This window comes from Haliotis rufescens, unplaced genomic scaffold, assembly GCF_023055435.1.
Source record: "Haliotis rufescens isolate VD_foot unplaced genomic scaffold, xgHalRufe1.0.p SCAF_4, whole genome shotgun sequence".
NCBI classification, from domain to species: domain Eukaryota; kingdom Metazoa; phylum Mollusca; class Gastropoda; order Lepetellida; family Haliotidae; genus Haliotis; species Haliotis rufescens.
In genome coordinates, this window is record NW_025964112.1 from 33,913,883 (window position 1) to 33,930,731 (window position 16,849).

The 16,849-nt window shown below is 37.1% G+C and overlaps 1 protein-coding gene across 11 annotated transcripts in view; it reads left to right on the plus strand.

The window, feature by feature from the left end:
* LOC124152156 (calcium/calmodulin-dependent 3',5'-cyclic nucleotide phosphodiesterase 1A-like) overlaps window positions 1-16,849 on the plus strand; it is a 406,387-nt gene that overhangs the window by 221,641 nt on the left and 167,897 nt on the right. Inside the window, exon 1 of one of the 11 annotated variants that reach the window (XM_046524945.2) lies at window positions 376-1,977. The exons of the other annotated variants lie outside the window; for them this stretch is intronic. Coding sequence (XP_046380901.2) covers window positions 1,872-1,977 — 106 coding nt within the window. The 5' untranslated portion in view covers window positions 376-1,871. Of the gene's footprint in view, window positions 1-375; window positions 1,978-16,849 lie in introns of those variants that run through there. 11 annotated transcript variants of the gene reach the window in all.

Here is a 16,849-nt window from a genome sequence, read left to right on the forward strand (position 1 = left end):
TATATTGTGAAGCTGCAGAATAAGACACTATTGTATAGATCCCCACAGAGAAGTCATTTATTTGCCATACCTGTAAGGGAAAAACAAACACAATGGTTTTTAACAAAATAATAAATATGAAAATCACTCTGCAAATAAAATAAAACATCCTTCTGAGTAAATAACTTACTAATTTTAAATTCCTATTTCTCAAATACTATCAAATGTTTTGCAATATGATAGTAATAACTTTGATAAACATGCTTGAGATCCATATCAATATCGCACTTCAGTTATATCAACTTGAAGTAACAAAACCGGTCAAGGTAACTGAAGTAAATATTTACAATAACTTGATTGACAACAAACCAGATCAAAGTCTAGATCACCTGCCATTTCAAAAACTCCTATGAACTTCGTAAACCGCAACTGTGTTAAATATGCCACTGTACACTCTGGGCCACTTGTGTGAATCCATTACCCCAGCTGTGTTAGAAAAGACTATGAGGATAAGCAGTGTGCCATTTGTGATAACATGGAGCTGTTCCTGCTAAACTGGGAGCTAGTAAACGCTACACTAAGCACAAGGCACTAGGCCATTGGTGACCAGCCCTACAGTCAGTCGGCTATACAGCTTGGGTTGGTATTGATGATCGGCAATACATCTCGGTGTGTATATACACAAACATGGGATAAAGGAATTCTCTATGTGTGTCTCACGACAGAGTCAGTGACTATAGAAATCGGGCCGTCATATCGTCTCAGAACTCCCATGCTGCTTTTCTTAATTGGCCAACATTGGATAATGCCCACGGAACCGTCGAAATAGCAACTAGCTTGGTTTCAACTGAATACATACACAGAGGCGGCTAGGCCGCAACAAGCGTACTCACTAACTCACCAGCCTTGCGGTCCCTCCACTGTGAGCTCTACTGTAATGCAAGCTTAGAAAATTAACAGACGGATTTCACGTCTGCTGTTGTTATAGGGAGAGACCGTCAGCCATGATTCCTTGGACATTGGGGAAATATTTGAAGAGGAAACACGGATAGTGTGATGGAGACAGCAATTCCATTACCAAAATGAGAAAAATCATCGAGAGTTTTAAGGATGTGCTGCTTTTGGGTGCTCATTAAATTCGTCGGCCACATGTTTCATAGAGGGTAGGATTATCCTTGTGGATATTTTATATTTGGATATTGTTTCTCCCCCACGAACTCTGAAGTGTTCCCAGCACACCTGAGAGTATGCTGCTTCCTTGGTAATTAACATGTGTGCTCCCCTCAGGGATAGATTAGTGAATTCGAGGGCTCATTTTCATTTGGGCTGGCTTTAGCCATATCTGACTTGTTTACTACCTGGAGACTATTGGGAGATATATTCTCTATATTTCTCGGTAATTAATGTGAGTTTGGTGTCAGTGAGGGGTTGGTGTGCTTGCGGACCTCAGAGGGTGATTTGAGGCCAGGAAGAACAAGACATATGGCTGAGATTGGTGTAGAGGTGTAGTGCTTGCCATACGGAACATGTCTCCTTTAGTCGAGGGAGGATGTTGCTAGGATTATACTGCCTCAAAGATGGTCGCACCTAGCAGTAGATATAGCCAATGTATCTGTCCTTTAAGCCAAGCTAGGAGAGCTGAAACCTCCCCCACTGACTGTTTATCTGGATTTTTTTGTCCATTCTATTCGATAAGGAGAGACACCACTGGCAATATGACAACTATGGATATAGATATTGTTGGGGAATCCTGAATCACTGAGTACTACGCTGGTGTTTCAGGGGAAAGTATTGTATTGTGTACGGAGGATAACGGTTGTGGAGAATTAATGCCACTCAGCCTGTGGTGTTGTTTTTTCATGAAGGATCAAGGAATATACTAAGAAACAATCATGTCTGACATGGATCTGAAACCACGGCCTGACCGTCCCAGGATTTACATGTCCAGTAAAACACACAAGGTGGTTGTCGTATTTCCTAATGGAGAGGTGGTTGAAGGTAGGAGTTATTGGAACTGACATGCTTGTTGACGAAATTAACATGTTGTTGATGAAATTAACATGTGACATATGTCCCTCTTTCTATGTTTCTGAGAGTGTTGAAGCTGTCAAATTGACAGTGTTTATATCTATGTGCTTGTTGTGTGTTGAAATCAACACTATTGGTGTAGATGTCTGTTATAGATTATTCAAGGAAAAAACATCCTTACCTAAGAGAATATTGTGTTTCAGAGTTCGAGCTGAAAAATACAAGTAAACTGATATGTGGGACTGAATTAATATATATGACTAAATTGATGTGTAGGTGTGTTGTCAATAGTGCATGGTATAAGTATATTAAATTTGATGTTAATATGAACCAGAAATTTGTATAAATATAAAATTACATCATATTGAATTCAGATCATATTGACATGTGTATGATCTAATTTTAGAAATAATTGCTTACAACTGTCCACTGCTGTCATTTTACAATTGAGTTTTTCAGCATGTTATTCATCCTACTGAAAAACCTGATGCATATGTAATGGTATTGTTGATTGCATAGTGAAACAGACATGTGATGTCATGGTCTATATTATAATGGAGGTACCCAACAAACAATAGGGCATGCTAAGATTGTTGCTGAATGATGACAGAAGTAGGGCAGATGATGAAATAAACCTCATCTTCCTTTATATATCACATCTCAGATAGATGCTTCCCTAATTATATATCATGAACACAATATTTATTTTATTAAAAAAAGACACTGTTTTTCGAGACTGAATTATCCTCTTTTTATGAATTGGTTGTACGTTTCAGTTTGGACAGTGTTGATATTGTATGCATTATGTATATTAGTTGTAAATAAGTATTACATAAAGCTGAAAATATGAGGGTTTAAAGTATTGTATATATGATGAATATAATCATAAGTGGTTTCTATTGCATATAGCTAAATAAGACAGTCTTGATACTTACTTTATTATGCGTATCATTACATCTTTGTATGGCTGCTGTAGGGGGTTTTAGTTTTAGCATGGAATGTAGGTCATTAACAGGGTGGGATGTGTGTAACATCATACTGGATTATGTCTGTAGGATTGAGAGGGTGGGATGCATGTTTTATCAAACTGGATATACCTGTATGGCAGATAGGATAGGTTATATTTTGTATCATACTTGATTGACAATATGTGATACAGTTCAGCGGGCACAGGTGGCCCAGTCGTATAAGGCGCCACAATTCGCTGTGCAGAGTTGCGTCCCTTGGGCACGCCAGAAACCTAGATTGTGGGTTTGAATCCCGGTTCGCCCCGATTATGTTTCTAGGTTTGTCAGCACCATACCCGTGCTCGTGGGTTTCACCGAAGTGGTAAACGTCTGAGATCTGCATCACTTTGGGCTTTCCTCCCACATTAAGCTGACACGCCGCGATATAACTGGAATATTGTTAAACCCAACTCAGTCAGTGATACAGTTCATACCATACTTGTTTGACAATATGTGATACAGTTCATACCATACTTGTTTGACAATATGTGATACAGTTCATACCATACTTGTTTGACAATATGTGATACAGTTCATACCATACTTGTTTGACAATATGTGATACAGTTCATACCATACTTGATTGACAATATGTGATACAGTTCATCCCATACTTGATTGACAATATGTGATACAGTTCATACCATACTTGTTTGACAATATGTGATACAGTTCATTACTTAATTGACAATATGTATATAAGATTGACAAGATGGTATACATTTCATAACACACTTGAGTTGTACTTTATATGAATGAAAATTAGACATGGTATGGTTGACATGGCTGAGTACATTTAACACTGTGGAAGATTAATATGACTATAGATTATTTTTGACAGAGAAGGTATATAGACCATGATTGACAAGATTGGATATAGACTATTATTGACCAGATGGGATATGGACTATGATTGACAATATAGGGAATAGAATATGATTGATAAAATGGGATATAGATGAAGCAAAATTGAAGCAAAATAGTAACTTATCACATCTGGACCATGAATATGTATCAATTATAACACAGTAGGATCTTATATTGTTAAAGCACTTCCAGTGTTGTAATGTACCTTATAGCTTTGGAATATAGTACTATTATCCCTGTTTGTCCTATTTAAAAAAATTTAATGTTGTGTCATGCATTCCCTTACCATACTTGAAACAAAGGTTTTCAATGTTGTGTCACATTCCCTTACCATACTTGAAACAAAGGTTTTCAATGTTGTGTCATATTCCCTTACCATCCTGGAAACAAATGTTTTCAATGTTGTGTCACACACCCCCTTACCATCCTGGAAACAAAGGTTTTCAATGTTGTGTCACATTCCCTTACCATCCTGGAAACAAAGGTTTTCAATGTTGTGTCACATTCCCTTACCATCCTGGAAACAAAGGTTTTCAATGTTGTGTCACACACTCCCTTACCATCCTGGAAACAAATGTTTTCAATGTTGTGTCACACACCCCCTTACCATCCTGGAAACAAAGGTTTTCAATGTTGTGTCACATTCCCTTACCATCCTGGAAACAAAGGTTTTCAATGTTGTGTCACATTCCCTTACCATCCTGGAAACAAAGGTTTTCAATGTTGTGTCACACACTCCCTTACCATCCTGGAAACAAAGGTTTTCAATGTTGTGTCACACACCCCCTTACCATCCTGGAAACAAAGGTTTTCAATGTTGTGTCACACACACCCTTACTTTCCTGGAAACATAGGTTTTCAATGCTGTGTCACACACTCCCTTACTATCCTGGAAACAAAGGTTTTCAATGTTGTGTCACATTCCCTTACTATCCTGGAAACAAAGGTTTTCAATGTTGTGTCACATTCCCTTACCATCCTGGAAACAAAGGTTTTCAATGTTGTGTCACATTCCCTTACCATCCTGGAAACAAAGGTTTTCAATGCTGTATCACACACTCCCTTACCATCCTGGAAACAAAGGTTTTCAATGTTGTGTCACACACCCCCTTACTTTCCTGGAAACATAGGTTTTCAATGCTGTGTCACACACTCCCTTACTATCCTGGAAACAAAGGTTTCAATGTTGTGTCACATTCCCTTACTATCCTGGAAACAAAGGATTTCAATGTTGTGTCACACACCCTCTTACCATCCTGAAAACAAAGGTTTTCAATGCTGTGTCACACACACCCTTACCATCCTGGAAACAAAGGTTTTCAATGTTGTGTCACATTCCCTTACCATACTTGAAACAAAGGTTTTCAATGTTGTGTCATATTCCCTTACCATCCTGGAAACAAATGTTTTCAATGTTGTGTCACACACCCCCTTACCATCCTGGAAACATAGGTTTTCAATGTTGTGTCACATTCCCTTACCATCCTGGAAACAAAGGTTTTCAATGTTGTGTCACATTCCCTTACCATCCTGGAAACAAAGGTTTTTAATGTTGTGTCACACACTCCCTTACCATCCTGGAAACAAAGGTTTTCAATGTTGTGTCACACACCCCCTTACCATCCTGGAAACAAAGGTTTTCAATGTTGTGTCACACACACCCTTACTTTCCTGGAAACATAGGTTTTCAATGCTGTGTCACACACTCCCTTACTATCCTGGAAACAAAGGTTTTCAATGTTGTGTCACACACCCCCTTACTTTCCTGGAAACATAGGTGTTCAATGCTGTGTCACACACTCCCTTACTATCCTGGAAACAAAGGTTTCAATGTTGTGTCACATTCCCTTACTATCCTGGAAACAAAGGTTTTCTAAGTTGTGTCACACACCCTCTTACCATCCTGGAAACAAAGGTTTTCAATGCTGTGTCACACACACCCTTACCATCCTGGAAACAAAGGTTTTCAATGTTGTGTCACATTCCCTTTCTATCCTGGAAACAAAGGTTTTCAATGTTGTGTCACATTCCCTTACTATCCTGGAAACAAATGTTTTCAATGTTGTGTCACATTCCCTTACCATCCTGGAAACAAAGGTTTTCAATGTTGTGTCACACACCCCCTTACTTTCCTGGAAACATAGGTTTTCAATGTTGTGTCACATTCCCTTACCATCCTGGAAACAAAGGTTTTTAATGTTGTGTCACACACTCCCTTACCATCCTGGAAACAAAGGTTTTCAATGTTGTGTCACATTCCCTTACCATCCTGGAAACAAAGGTTTTTAATGTTGTGTCACACACTCCCTTACCATCCTGGAAACATAGGTTTTCAATGTTGTGTCACATTCCCTTACCATCCTGGAAACAAAGGTTTTTAATGCTGTATCACACACTCCCTTACCATCCTGGAAACAAAGGTTTTCAATGTTGTGTCACATTCCCTTACCATCCTGGAAACAAAGGTTTTTAATGTTGTGTCACACACTCCCTTACCATCCTGGAAACAAAGGTTTTCAATGTTGTGTCACACACCCCCTTACCATCCTGGAAACAAAGGTTTTCAATGTTGTGTCACACACACCCTTACTTTCCTGGAAACATAGGTTTTCAATGCTGTGTCACACACTCCCTTACTATCCTGGAAACAAAGGTTTTCAATGTTGTGTCACACACCCCCTTACTTTCCTGGAAACATAGGTGTTCAATGCTGTGTCACACACTCCCTTACTATCCTGGAAACAAAGGTTTCAATGTTGTGTCACATTCCCTTACTATCCTGGAAACAAAGGTTTTCAATGTTGTGTCACACACCCTCTTACCATCCTGGAAACAAAGGTTTTCAATGCTGTGTCACACACACCCTTACCATCCTGGAAACAAAGGTTTTCAATGTTGTGTCACATTCCCTTTCTATCCTGGAAACAAAGGTTTTCAATGTTGTGTCACATTCCCTTACTATCCTGGAAACAAATGTTTTCAATGTTGTGTCACACACTCCCTTACCATCCTGGAAACAAAGGTTTTTTCAATGTTGTGTCACACACCCCCTTACCATCCTCGAAACAAAGGTTTTCAATGCTGTGTCACACACACCCTTACCATCCTGGAAACAAAGGTTTTCAATGTTGTGTCACATTCCCTTACTATCCTGGAAACAAAGGTTTTCAATGTTGTGTTACACACCCCCTTACCATCCTGGAAACAAAGGTTTTTAATGTTGTGTCACACACACCCTTACCATCCTGGAAACAAAGGTTTTCAATGTTGTGTCACACACCCCTTACCATCCTGGAAACAAAGGTTTTCATTGTTGTGTCACACACTCCCTTACCATCCTGGAAACAAAGGTTTTCAATGTTGTGTCACACACCCCCTTACCATCCTGGAAACAAAGGTTTTCAATGTTGTGTCACAAACCCCCTTACCATCCTGGAAACATAGGTTTTCAATGCTGTGTCACACACTCCCTTACCATCCTGGAAACAAAGGTTTTCAAAGTTGTGTCACACCCCCCCTTACCATCATGGAAACAAAGGTTTTCTAAGTTGTGTCACACACCCCCTTACCATCTTGGAAACAAAGGTTTTCAATGTTGTGTCACACACCCCCTTACCATCCTTGAAACAAAGGTTTTCAATGTTGTGTCACACATACATTGTGGGAACCTCATTAACAAATATCAGATTTGCTAGAACAGCTTGTTATATTTATCAATCCGATAACCAGTTATGGATAGATTGTAGAACCAATCATCTCACTCCTATCATAATGCTTATTAAAGAGTGACTGCAACATACAATCACAATTCAGGTGACAAATATATAAGTGAATGACCTGAACATGCAATTTATATGACATAAGGAGTGACAAAGTGAGTCTATAATTATTGGGTGTTAGTGTTAGTGCTGAGTGCTGATTAGAGTGAGCAGTGTTGAATGAACAATGAATGCCTGCTCTACTAATGTAATGTTCTCAATGAGGCCATTCTAGCAGTAGTCTTCTGCAGGTATAATACCCACTATTATGTAAACACAATCAACTCCAATGTTGACCGTAAGAAATAAATAGCTGTAACAAAGTCACCTGATGCAGTCAGCAGTGTTAATCGTCTTTACTGTTTATTTGAATAGTCACTTTTCAGATATTATCAATTGATTTTGAATGTCCTTTGGTGATTGTTCTGTGTTGAATGGACAACAGTGTATTTACATCACATCAAATCATAAATCAATATGTGAACAAAGATTCGTGTGTGGATTCTGGGTTAGAATTTGTCCCCAGCAACTTATGCTGGATGCAAGAGGTGACTATATAAATTGTGGGGGCAGGCTTAGTGACAAGGATGATTGAATGTTATTGTAGCCCAAGGGTTCGACGTTGTTCATAATGTCAGTCACTGGTATATCTGGTCCAGACGCGATTATTTACAGACCGTTGTCATGTACCTGGAATATTGCTGAGTGCAGCGTTAAACAGCAACGAGTAGACTGACTTTTAGTCTCAGAAATAAGTTATCTTATTTAAAAATATAAATCTATAAAATCAAATAAACAAATATCCAAATATCCAAATGAATCCCAGAACAATCCTTAATTTCAGAGCTGAGGTGATCTAGACTTGCCAAATCATTCCAGACTTGAGTTGGACTTCTGTTTTAACTGTTTTGACTTCTCTAAGGTCTGGGACAGACTAAGCAAAGAGGAGTGAGAAGTTCTTTTTTACTGCAGTATGCAGGCTTCATTACCATGGCCTGCTATTCCAGTCTGGGACAAAGCAATGGTCAATGGCATGAGTACACATACTTCTGCTGCTACACGTAAACAGGGAAGCTGGGGACCTGTCCCGAAATCTCTGTAGCATGTCACGGATTCCATTTTTTACATATTTAGCTGTCTGTGATATATTTCATATTCAAAAAATGGGGAATAATGGCAACATGTGAAATATTTCAAATATCAGGTAAATGTGTATTAGTCAAGAAACTCGCATTTCAGTAACTTGTAGGGATGGGTATTGAAGGATTAAAGCATATCACAACATTGTATGATGCACAAGCCCGTATTGCGATACGTATCAAGATATATTGTGTCATTCTAAATTTGAAATTCAGAAGCATATTGAATGTATGAATTGAAGTTCATAAATGGAACAAAACAAGATCAGCGCTGGTAACACATAATGTTTATTCATTCGATAAATACACACGTATGTACGTTCCGGATGCACGCTCCGGGTATGTAGCAGAGTGTAACATTACACATGATAAAAATAGCTATTTGAAATCCGTCAAAATACTGAGCATTAAAAAATGATATTGTGATACATATCATGGAAAGAATGAACTTCAATTTACAGATATACCGGTAATAGCTCGCACCCTAAGTAACTTGATATATTTCCAAGGAGAATGTTTAACTTTATGCTTCCAGTAGTAACCTGCTTTATATATGATGTTTGATTTCGTGCAAATAGCATGGCATCCGATGAAGGTCTCCAGAATGAAACCATACATAGTCAGTGTGTGTCATTGTCAAGTATCCATTATTCATTGATTGAAGAGGGCGGTTTTGGTAGCCTTGTGGTTTAAGCCTCCGCTCGTCACGCCGAAGACTCGGGTTCGATTCCCGACATGGGTACAATGTGTGAAGCCCATTTCTGGTGTCCCCCGCCATGATATTGCTGGAATATTGCTAAAAGCGGCGTAAAACCATACTCACTCACTCAGTCATTTATTGATTGAGGTTGTTATTACAGTTGTTATTTTGACCATGTTTTCACTGCCAGTATTGTTCCAGGTAAAATACACATGCATATAACATCGATTGTTAAATTGTTTGTTGTGTTTATTATGAATATACAATGTGAGCACCAAGTCATGATAGTAATATAGATGACTGGCATGTTGTTCAGGTACTTCAAAATGTTTGATAACCGACCAAAATAGAAACATGATTGACAAGGAGGTGTATATTTCACATCTTTCAAGATTAAAATCGTTTGAAATGCTCTGACTGACAAGAGACAGTGTGTGATATTGTGTCATGTTGAAATGTACACTTGAGGTTGCAACGGTCTGCACATCACAATTATCGTAATGACTCGGCATCATAATGACTTTTTCTGCTTCACTGGCCCCATGGCTAATAGCTTGATGCGTTGCTTGATAATCATGTCGGTGCTGTAATTAACACATAACTAACTTAGGTTGGCTCACCGACCAATTCTTATCGATACAGAAGCTCACATAGCCAGGCTAATCTCACCTTATATTTACCTCCATTACACTGTTGTCATCGAACATTGAGTACTGATGAGTACTGATGGACAGTTTTGTGTAGGAGAGAGAATGGCCTTGAATTGTGTTTATAAAGATATTAATGTTGCATGAATTTCAACCTGAATAGTTACTGACGTTGAAACACACCAGTTTCATGTATATTGAAAACAGGAAAACAGTATATGTGTCACACTAGCTGTTTTCAGCTTGGTGCCCTGAATACTTAAGGGATGGTGTCCGTTTCAGATGAGATGTATATTGCGGCAACATGTTATATATATTCAGGGCAAGATGCAATCCATGAGAAGCGAAGTGCATTTCAGGGACAAGAAAAATTGACCACATAGCTTTAGTCGCATAAAGCCCACTGAAAGAAAAAGGACTTCAATCAATACCTCCAGATGGTGTACATGGACACATGTGTATTTCTGTCAATAATACAGAATGTTCAAACTAATGTTGACAGCTTTATACCCCAGGATGAGATATGAAGTAGATCCATTTTTTTTCTGAATTACTTATGGTTTTTAGCGATGTAAATGAACAATACTTGATTGATAGCATCATTTATATGCTTCATTCACAATCTGTATTCTTCTCGGTCTGTTCATGTAAATATATGATAGGTTCATGTTTATTGATAGATTCATGGTAAAAGGGGGAATAAATAGGGGCTATGCTGAAGCATTTTATTTGAATGAAATACATATTTTGTCATATTTCATCTTCAGTTGACACATGCATGCTAACTGCATATTACTTTATTTATATGCTATCCAAGACAAGTTCACTTAAGCCTATCCTTCCACATTGAGCTGACATGCCATGATATAACTGAAACACTCACTCCCTCACTCACTCAGGTAGAAATTATATTTTTACTGTTTATAGGAACATCATAAACAGTTGTACTTTACTGTTCTGCTACAGTCAATATTTAAAAAAACTATTTCCCTCGGCAGCTGATAGTGTTCACTGTGAGACTTGTACCACCATAAGTAAGACAAACTTGCCAGTTTCCCTGTCTGTGTTTGGTTCATGGAATGACTTATGAGGTGTTATTTTGTCAAAATGCAACACGTTTGACGTCACCGGAATCCACTTCACGTCACAAGACCTGGAGCCTCTTCTGGAACAGAGACAAAATATGCTTGAGAAATGTATATCCTATCACCAATATCCTCCAAAGAAAGACATACACATGAAAAACACAATGTCGTTGCACAAAGGGAAATCAGTCAGCGCAAAGCTCACACCAACTGCTTGGATAAATTTGTGAAATCAATTTTCATGCATAGGTGGGCGCAACTTCTCTTTGAGGGTCAAACTCATGTATATATCACACAGCTGTGAAATAAACACATTAACCTGTTTCTCTATACTATGGCTAGCTCAATGTGACAAGCGTATTAAATCTTGTCACAAAACCAGGAGTATTAATACATTCTAGCGGTGCTGGAAGTAGGTCTAACAGTGCCGTCATTGTGCATGTGCTGAATTTGTTTGATACACCTCAATAATGAGACAATTAAGTCGTCAACCTCAGTTAGGCTCAAGTCAATGACAGATTTTCGTGGATGTTGCAATATAAAGCTCATGTGTTTGCTATGCAGAACGGTGCCAGCAACTGATAAATTCTTATAGAACTCGTATGGATTTCTTATGCTGCAGCAAAACCACATCAATAGCCATTCTCATAATTCATAGCTGTTGAAAATAACAAAATATGTTTTGGCAATGTTTAAGAATTCATTTTTTGTAACATTTCTAAATTTGAATATATGTCGTTTGTTATTGATATAAATTGTGGATCTGTTGTCATGAAATATAATATGGCTCTGTGATTATCTTGCTGCCATGATTCAAATATTTATTATTTGTAGTCAGCATTTGAAATAGCTGTATGTTTTGGCAAGCAGTATTCTAGTTTGATTTTCGTCTCGATCCTTTTCCTGTAAACACGGCTGTAGCATTTAAGACTTTACAGCTTATAACTTATTATTATAACTTCCTTATAAAGGCATTATAAGGCAGCACTTACTCTTTATAGTTTAAATAAACTGAAGCCTGGAGAGTAGTCAGAAAATAAAAATGGTTATTTTTATTAACCTGACTGCTCTATCTTTGATAGATTAGGAAATTATAAGATACAACTACAAAATTATTTGATTCTAACTGCAAACAAAGTGTAACTCTTAGGTCTTTAATAACATTAAACAATACATTATATATAGTCTCTGGTAACTGCAAACATTTTTCTCAAAGAAATAAATACACATAAATGTTACTGTATAACTGGTAAACATCCTGCACAGTTTCACACATTCAGCATTTATTTTCCTCTGCTAAACTTACCAACAACATCATGTTCAAATAGAATAATAGATAGTACCTTATATAAAATAAATTATTTTGACCTACCTACGAGGTACACAAGGCAATTTGTCAGGACAAAAATAAACCCTAAAATCAGAAAAGTCTCCTCTCATTATTTACTTTAATATACCAAAGGATGCAGTCGATATATATGAATATATGTGGGTTTGCATGGAGAGTTGCAGATGTGCGTTGTTTTCTATGTGTCTTATCATGGCTTAAAATGGAAGCCTAATTGGATTTAGGCAATCACTTATTCAAGAACAGACAAACAAACACAGAAAGTATTCAAGAACTAAATACACCTAATGGAATTTATGAGGTTCATGATTAACTTTGTGAAAGCTTTAAAAACTGTTTGGTATCATACACCTCTTTGAGTACATGTTGTAGATAGCCACTGCTTCTGTATACCATATATCATACTTGGCCAACATTGATATCTAGGTCTGATATGTATTGCTTGGCTTATCACCTGTACATGAAGATAAATCACTGTATTTGTATACTATTGGGTATGAATGTTCTGCAATGTGTCCTCGTATTTTGTAAAAGTTGTCAGGATTGAAGTTAAGTCAATATTAAGGCCATATTTACGAAGAAAATGTGTCCGTGTTTCCTGATAACAAGGGTTATATGGTACTTATGCAGACCTATTTTATGGGAATGAAATAAGCATGGCATATTCAATTGAAACGAACAGCTGTTGGTAACACTATATTGTGATACTGACATCAGTCATAGGAATCTAAATGAAATTGACATTACCCATGGGAATCTAAATGATCGTGAATGTAGAATACAGGTAAAATGTGTTCATTGTATTCTCCAATACAGTGGGGTTTATCCATGGCTTTGTCACATATTTGTTTGATTGCAACTTATTGCAGGTGTTTGTTTGGAACTAAAAAAAAAAATATGAAAACACAATGTCTATTTCAAATGTTACTTATGAAATAATTTTATTATGTTCTTATATTTATTTGTGACAAATTTGTATTTTGATGTGACTCATTTTGGGCATCAAACCAAATTTTGACGGTCTAGTTTGAAACAGATGTTATTAAGAATTGAACGTCAGTTTGGATGGGTTCATTGAAGTGTGAACGATTTAAAGGCGCTGGTTAAACTGTGTGAACCACAGTTTAACCAGCGCCTTTAAATTGTTCACACTTCAATGAACCCATCCAAACTGACGTTCAATTCTTATAATTTCATACTTTGTAGTTTACTAGTCTCGCAGAATAATATCGTAACAACGTTTCCTTAAATTTGAAGTCCTCTGGTTTCGCTAAAGAACATTGCAACAATGTTATTTTGTCGGAATTTGCAGGCTCTCAGTCACATACGTTTCCCCACTCATACTCAGTTACGCAAAGAAAAATAGTTCTTTGAATATATACAACATAATCTAGAAATATGTCAACATAATTTCATTCTCTGAACAAATTTACAAACAATATTTGGGATAAATCAAATCTTAAAGATAGGTTACAGGAAGTTGAACAAACATATGCACCGAGGCGAGGTCAACCTTCAAGTGCAGATTTATATATGACGTCACATAAGTTTGTAAAGAGGTGCATTTCGAGTCGAACGGGAGCATGAGGATGAAATTTATAATTACTGCTGTTGAAAATGACGTTTATGGAGCAGTTATGGAAAACACCCCGACGCATGAACCCTCTCATGACACAAGCAAATTGGGAATATCACCGATTTGTGAATGTGTTGCATGTGTTTGGATAATCGCAAACCAATGTGGAATGGACTGGTGGGGATTGAACCGAGTGCTCTGAAACTTGTGTGTTTTGTTATAATTTTCAATGTCAGGATATGTTATAATTGGAGTTTGGGATTTGTCGAGTGTGCTGAAATACTTTGCTTAGCTGGTGTTTCTTGTCACCTGGGATGGACCTACTGTATGACCTGATACCAGTTTCATTTCTGTGCTTCGGCCTAGAATGCACAGAGAAGGTCGGCCAACTCAGAAACCGGAATAGTAGATTTCTAATTCCGTCTAGGGGTATTTTCTCGTCCCTAAAACAGGTAGGCAAGTTTTTTTGTTTTGATTTTAAAAAATTATGTTTGTGTATTATGGTTTCTCAAAATCTGAGATTTTTTCCCGATATGATACTGAATCGAGTTTTAGTTTGGGATTTATCAGGAGCAGTCGCCTTTGCTCTGTGTCAGTGGCCACATCTGAGCAGGGTATTAGGCTACATTGTTTTCATTGTTGATAGATTCCTGTCATTTCCGAAAACAAGGCATCAAAGTCAATATCGCATAATAAATCAATTTCGTTCACCTCAGTAATTTTACAGAATTAATTTTCTTTACTTGCGTTATTAGTATTGAAAGATAGCCATTCCACATCCAAATCACCGTAAGGACAATCCATTTTGTTTCATGTAGTAGCTAGACAACATTAAACACCAGAACGGCATTTATTTATTTATAAGTCAGATGAAATGTTCCAAGACCAGGCAAAAATACTAAATTAATTATATTGCTGATAAATGCAGGGATTTAAAAGAAAATGGAAAAAACGAGTTGATTGTAAACACCGATCGAGATTTCGGGGAAACCCCGGAAAGAAGTTCCGGCAAAAGTTCACACGATGAATTTCACAAAAAATTGTTCACATTGTGTGAACTTTTTTTGTCCATTCACAGGTTTGTGAACTCCAAATATCAGATCACGTGACTACCATTCAGCCAATCAGCACGAAAGAAACAGTGTAAACTTCAAAGTATGAAATTATTTCAGAATAAACAAGGCTTCAGCAATTCATCATTTCTAGATTAGATGAACAGAATTATTGTGCATCAGAAACGGGAACAAGTATTTTTCCATTCTGTTTTATGAAATATAAAGCTTAAAATTCTCAAAACATGCATCATTTCAGTTACTTTCTATAGTTTTGTCTTCCTGACTCAGTTCTTAAATAGTCTTTACAGAATGTAGATCTTTTGGAATGTTTTATAATTTCAAACATGGCATAGGCTTGATCTGGTATAGTTTGACTGAAGTATTTTCTATAATGCGCAACCCCTCTAGCAGATTCTGTAGTTTGGAATTATTTTTTTAATATTATGAGCAGAAAAAAATTACACTGTACCCCTTCAGCGAATTCCGGTAAAGGAACGGGTGATAAGAAACTTGGTCAGTACAAAATTGAAATGTGAGATAAAAAATCACCAGACATGTTGATTTACCGGTTAAATTGTATTTTTTGTTTAGCTATAGGCATTGTTTTACATCCAGGCATTAAGATTACCTTGTATATTTTCTCGTAAACCAGGCCGGAAACAGTAATCAGCTGTACACACGTTTTCTTAGAATCTACTGGTGATTCGGTTAAAACTTACCCAATGATATAACTTTAAAGGATTTTGATGAAAGGATCGGGAAAAATTGTATCTGAAACTATTTTTTTATCAGGAATAATATATTCCAATATCTTGTTATTTTAGTTGCAGCTTTTACTAAATATATTTAAATCAATTATAACCCTAAGCGTAGCACTTCGGTGCAGCTGATCGCTATTGCCGGGTTGTTTTTTTTTCACATGGAACAATTTGACCAGTCACCGTCGAGGCTCCTGCGCACATGATCGCAAGAAGTACGTGTTAACATAGGATCATCAAACTACAACAACTCTGACTTTTAACAAGTCAAAGTATGGCATTTATGCTATATGAATCCATTCTCTGCCAACTAAAAGTTTGTTTCAAGACGTCAATTGTGGTAATCTGATTGTGGTTGCTGTTCATAATGGTGTGTTAAACACACACGATTTCACCAAAATTAATTAAAACAATAATAAAAGGAATATTGAATAAAATTAATATAATAAGTTACAAACATAATATAAGTCCAGATATACAAGGAACACATTTTATAACCAGACAGTGGAATTACATGATTAATTTGCGTACTTCACTACGGTATTTCCAGTGTTACGTGCTTGCGGTAATGTCTTTGCTTTGATTTGACAAAAACCATCAAAATTTATTATGGCGAGTATAATGCGCACCCCCTTCTACACAGTTGTGTTTTTTAAAAAAAAAGGTGTGCACTATACTCAAGAAAATATGGTAAGCACATCCTCTTCACCTGTCAGCACATCCTCTTCACCTGAATGTAAGCACATCTTCTTCACCCGACTGTCAGCATATCCTCTTCACCTGAATGTAAGCATATCCTCTTCACCTGAATGTAAGCATATCCTCTTCACCTGAATGTAAGCACATCCTCTTCACCTGAATGTAAGCACATCCTCTTCACCTGAATGTAAGCACATCCTCTT